At 41.9% G+C, this 6000-nt stretch overlaps 1 protein-coding gene across 1 annotated transcript in view; it reads left to right on the plus strand.

Moving 5' to 3' along the window:
• LOC144510655 (ADP-ribosylation factor-binding protein GGA1-like) overlaps positions 1–6000 on the plus strand; it is a 29186-nt gene extending 23186 nt beyond the window's left edge. The window contains exon 17 of the mRNA XM_078240334.1: positions 1832–6000. Coding sequence (XP_078096460.1) covers positions 1832–1942 — 111 coding nt within the window. The 3' untranslated portion in view covers positions 1943–6000. The remainder of the gene's footprint in view (positions 1–1831) is intronic.

The raw sequence follows: 6000 nt of genomic DNA on the forward strand, positions 1-6000 counted from the left end.
TCTGGGTAAATTGGGCCTATTATCACTTGAATTTAGAAGAACAAGAGGTGATCTCATAAAAAAATACAAGATTTTTAAGAAGCTTGACAGATGCTGAGAGGTTGTTTTCCCCTGGCTGGAGAATCTAGAACACAAAAGCACAGTCTCAAAATAAGGGGTTGATCATTTAGGATTGGGACGAGGAGAAACTTTTTCGCTTACAAGGTTGTGAATCTTTGGATCCCTCTAATCCAGAGGGTTGTGTATGGTGCATGATTGAGGATATTTAAGGCTGAGATACACATATTTTTGGTGACTTTGTGAAGTGAGGGATGTGGGGAACAGGCAGGAAAATGGTGTTGAAGTAGAAGGTCAACCATGATCATATTGAATGGCAGAGCAGGCTCAAGGGGACGTATGGTCTAGCCCTGCTGTTGAAGGTTGTTTGTTTTGGTAAAACAAAGTTGGTTCCGTTCCAAGCACTTTAAGTCTTATGGCTGAGGTCAGTGTAAAGGTGAGGGGTCAACTTGATGTCAAGGTTTCCATCTGTAGAATGTATTGGTGAATCGTATTTATCATGTGATTTCCAACTGACCATACAGTTCCAACATAGGCTTCTGAACAGGCCCATCTTCATGATGCATCTTCATGATCTCCCCAACCCTATTGGTCCATCCTCACAAGGCACTGCCTTCCCAGGCTCACCATCAATTGATTGGATGATTCTTGACCACCAGTCACGGTTTTTCCCCATGTCCAATATTTTTCTAAATAATAAAAGCATTCAAATAAAATTTTTCCTCTGAGAATTGGTTGCGGTAACACAAAGATTGGCCGGGTGGTTATCAGTGAGGTTGAGTGTCTTGGGTTACAGGAAGATATAGACGAGATGGTCAAATGGGTGGATAAGCGGCAGATAGAATTTAACCCTGAAAAGTGTGAGGTTATCCACTTTGGAAGGAGTAATTTGACAAGGAAGTATACTATGAAAGGTCTGACACTGGGAAGTTCCGAAGAACAAAGGGACCTTGGCATGTTTGTCCACAGATCTCTGAAGGCGGAAAGGAGGTAAATAGGGTGGTGAAAAAGGCATATGGCGCACTCGCCTTTATCAATCGGGGTATAGATTACAAAAGCAGAGAGGTCATGACGGAGTTTTGTAGAACCTTGGTGAGGCCACAGCTGGAGTACTGTGTGCAGTTCTGGTCGCCACATTATAGGAAGGACATGAATGCACTGGAAGGGAGAGGAGATTTACTAGGATGCTGTCTGAGATGGAAAATTTAAATTATGAAGAGAGGTTGGATAGGCTTGAGTTTTCGTTGGGGAAGAGAAGACTGGGGCGACCTGATTGAGGTGTTCAAGATTATGAGGGGTATGGACAGGGTGGATAGGGAGCAGCTGTTCCCCTTAGTTGAAGGGTCAGTTACAAGGGGACACAAGTTAAAAGTAAGGGGTGGGAGGTTTAGGGGGGATTTGAGGAAAACCATTTTTACTCTGAGGGTGGTGACGGTCTGGAATGGACTGCCTGGGAGGATGGTGGAGGCGGGATGCCTCACATCTTTTAAGAAGTACCTGGATGAGTACTTGGCACACCATAACATTCAAGGCTATAGGCCCAGTGCTGGCATGTGGGGTTAAGTGGGCAGGTCAGGACATTTCATGCATTGATGCAGACTCGATGGGCCAAAGGGCCTCTTCTGCGCTGTAGTAATCTGATTCTGTGATTCAGCTGTGTCCTCAAGGCTAATTTAATTCCTGGAAGCTCCAGGACAAAGCTGGAGAGTTGACAACCCCAGTGTGTGGATTGTGGTTATTTATTTATTAATTTTTGTTTTGTGTCCATTTTCAGGAAAAGGTTCGGTTGCGTTTTAAGCTACTCTACACTTTGGCAGAACGGCCCTTCACGGAAGTTGGGGAGGTCACTGAGTTCCCAGCCACGGAGACCTGGGGCAGTCTGTGAGGAGTGAACGGGATTAGTATGAAGAACCAAAGGAGGATGCAGAGTCTGAGGGGGGCACTAGCCCAAAACATGAAAAATCTCAACAACAATACCACAGAATTCCCTTGAATTACATTGTATTCCACTCCAAGAGTGATTGACAATGGTTGGGATCATTTTATTTTCGCAAGGAAATGTTGCAACTTTAGGCAGCTCTGGACACAATTTTGCCATGTTCCATCTTGTTTACTCCCCTTTCTGAAGAATTGGTGCTCGAGCAGATGAAGACTTGTGGTCACTCAGGCTTGCCATGCCGCTCAGTTAGGGGCGCAATCCCTGCCCACCCAGCATTGACAAGCTGGATTGCTCTCCCCACCCACAGTTATAGCACACATCCAGTAGCAATATGCAGGGGGCACTCTCATCCGTCACAATTAGGCTACTCATTGCAGCTCCGCACACAAGGGATGCATTCCTTCCACACAGACTGTACACCCAAATGTGGAACGTGCCCTCACTTTGTGCCCTGCCTCCCCCCAACCTCAGTTATATCTTTTGATTTGTGTGGCTCAGAGCTGTGAAGTGCCATTTACCCACTAAGTATTGGAAGGGACACCAGACCTGATGCAATGAGTTTGCCCTCTTATACTAGAAATACTCCTGTTTCCTGACCCTCATCCCTGGATATTTGTCACACTATAGCTGGTGTTCTATTTGATTAGATACAGGGCTATCCAGCAGCCACTGTTTGGAAGATGGAAATGTGCACGGATGTTATTGTTTGAGATGTTTGGAGCCTCTGTGTTCTACCAGCAGATGTCAGTAGTTTACAAAGCACACTGTATATGCTTTAGAAACTAATGAGAAATAAAGAGTAGCAAATGATCAATCCCATTGAAAGGGGATTACAACTAAAACAAAATCAGAGGAAACTTAATCAATTAAAATTTCATCTTGAGGGGTGATGATGCACTCCCGCCCCTGCTGGAACCCACCAGTCACAGAAACTCTCAAGCGTACAGGTGGACATTGTGTGTTCTCTCTCCTGCGATGCAAGGATAACCATGGAAGAGAGGCAGGCAGTCAGGATGAATGACCCCCTGAACTGCCTGGACCTGTTAATGACCAACTTGGACTGACCCAGGAGCAGACCAATTAGGAAGAAAACATAGTGTATATATCCTCATTGCAATTCCTTACACCCTATGGATATAGAATTAAACTCCCAAGCACAAACACAACCACAAGAAAAGGGAGGTGAAGAGGATACAGTCCCTTTTAATTTCCAGTTCCAAGGTCCCCCAATTCTTTGCAGCTTGGATCCTTGGCAATAATTGCAGCAGGAGGTTTGGTTGCTCTCTTCAACATGTGTAATCCACCAGAAGTCAACAACGGTGGTAATGTGACAGGAGATGCTAATGTTCAGGCAAGGGGAGTACATAGGAACAGAAATGGGCCATTCTCCCTCAAATCATCCTCGAGTAATTTGTCCTTTTGCCCCAACACTGAATTATCTACATGTGATGTAGTAATCGGAGTTGGCAGCACTTGGTATGAATAGCATAGTGGCGTTTGCTACCAAATAAACCTGTTGGACTTTAACCTGGTGTTGTTAGACTCCATACTGTGTTTACCCCAGTCCAACGCCGGCATCTCCACATCATGAATAGCATAGGTCAGACATGACAGTGAGATCTAGATTCCCTATTGTGGGCCTGTTTTTTCAAAAATGCAGTGATTGGTTGTCCAATTTGGCTTTAGTTTTTTTTTGTGCTTGCACTAGTCAGTGTATAGAAGAAAGTAACTTGTGTCTGAGCACCCAATTGAAAGAGTGACCTGTTCTCAGAGGAGTGGCAATTGCCTTACTCCATTGACGAAATAAATTAATTTGTGGTCAGAAAGTAACATTTAGGAGACTTCACACCGTTGAAAATACCATCTGGAAATTCTGCACAGCCACCTCAAAGTGAAGAGACAATTTACAAACAATGAAAACACATTCTTGGATATAATCAAGTAAATAAATGTTTAAGGAGAGAAACTAATCTTGAAAATGCAATCAAGGTGTATTTATATATATATATTTTTGTAATTTTAGAAAATGCAATAATGTAACTGTGTAGATTTGTCAAACATTTAAACTACATTACCATTCAGATTATGTAAAATCATTTAAATCTATAACGGTGCACTCCAGATGATATTTAGAAGGTTGAAGCCCGGAAATTATTTGGCCATGTATAACAACGCCATAATTTTTCAATTTAATGTGTGTCAACCTAAGCTTGATGGGTCGCATTCTCACTTTTGATTCTGAAAATTTTGTGTCAAAATCCCATTCCAGAGACTTGTGCTCATAATCTGGGTTGATACTCGGTGCAATACTGAGGGAGTGCTGCATTGTCACAAGTGCATCATTCCGACCAGATGTCGAATCTTGTCTGTGTTCTGGTGGACGTAAAAGACCCTGTAGCACTATTTAAAAGGAGAGCAAAGATTTATCCTCAGCATCCTGGGCCAACATTCCTCCCTCAATCAACAAAGATTGTGGGATTTTGCCGTGTACGATACCCTGATGTTTCTGCCTAATGATGTCTGCACTTTGAAGTAGTCCCATAGCATCTGAAGCACTTTAGGACTTGCCTGAAGTTCTTGGGTGTCATGTAATAGATTCCTTTTTCCTGTGGCAGACAGGTGACTTGAAGTTTTGCGATATTTTTAGGCTTCAAAGGACTGTAATTTGTGCACTGGATTGTGTATGAAATCATTGGGGGGCTGGGGGAGAGCTTGCTTGGAATCTGCAGGTACAAGAATTCGAGTACTATGCTCCTTCCTGAATCCTGCACTTTAACAACATGGGAGAGGGTGGGAATCACCATGATTCTGTTATGATTATCGATTATCATAATTGTTGAACTTGGCAGGTGTGAACCGTTGCACATAAGTTCAACTTTCAAGTTTGTTTTATATTTAAAATCCCCTCGTTCTTTCAATAAAATCTGACTTCTTCCATTGTACGGTGCAGTATGTTCATTGCCCTTCTCTGAGCGTGGAGTGCAGTATTATAACGGAGAGTCTACTACTGAGAGGAGTATGTACCAGGGAGATGTAATTGAGATTCTTTGAAAAAGAACTGTACTTTTCCAACTCTATCCTTGTGATTATAAATGCTGTCGACAGCTGATCCTTCAGCTGTCTGCACCCTAAGCTCTGGAATTCACTTCTTATTCTGTCCCTCTCTTCAATGATACTTCTTTAAACCTATCTCTTTGACCACACATTTGGTTCACCTGTCCTGATGGCTGCTTTGGCTTGGTATCAGTTTATTTTCTGATTATACTCCTGTGAAGTGCCTTGGGACGTTTACTGCACTAAATACACTATATGAATGCAAGTCGTTATAATATGCTCCTCCTGTTTCTGGTACTTGAGCAGTATGCTATAACAGAGCCATTGATTATGCACTTTTATGTGAACTGGTAGTTTTATGCTTTACTTTGATATATTGTTCACCAAGTCTGTTTTAGTATTTCTATCTGCTGAGAGTAAAATAAATCTTTTGAAACCGCCTCAGGTTTTATTTTGTATGTTCTTGTCTTCTTTTTTCTGTCTTCAGAACCTGCAGATGATAGCTATCCAGACTCTGTGATATGTGTCCACAGTGGCTGCTGGGAGATGTTTTGTGTTGTGGATAGGTCAGTAACTCTCAACATGTTCAATCCAGAGTAAAGCCAACCCCATTATCTCATAAATTGAGACAAACCCAATGAAGAGATTTAATATAAAAAGTGTTTTAAACCAATATAGATTGACAGTCAGTTTCAAACCTCATTAGTGGTTTATTTAATCCCTTAACAGGTCAGAAGTTGTTACAAAATCCATATTACTGTATTAAAAATATTTTATAAGAAACTTTTTTAAAAATCCTACCTGTTATCTGTTAAAGAAAGATCATCTCTCCCACCACAGTTACTGTTGGCTGAAATAGCTACCTCTTTATAGGATTAAATCAAACCCTATGTCACAGCTTAATGCATTAATACATTAAAAATACCTTGAACTACAGTGAAGTAACTATT

The sequence above is a fragment of the Mustelus asterias genome, chromosome 23, assembly GCF_964213995.1.
Source record: "Mustelus asterias chromosome 23, sMusAst1.hap1.1, whole genome shotgun sequence".
Lineage (NCBI taxonomy): Eukaryota > Metazoa > Chordata > Chondrichthyes > Carcharhiniformes > Triakidae > Mustelus > Mustelus asterias.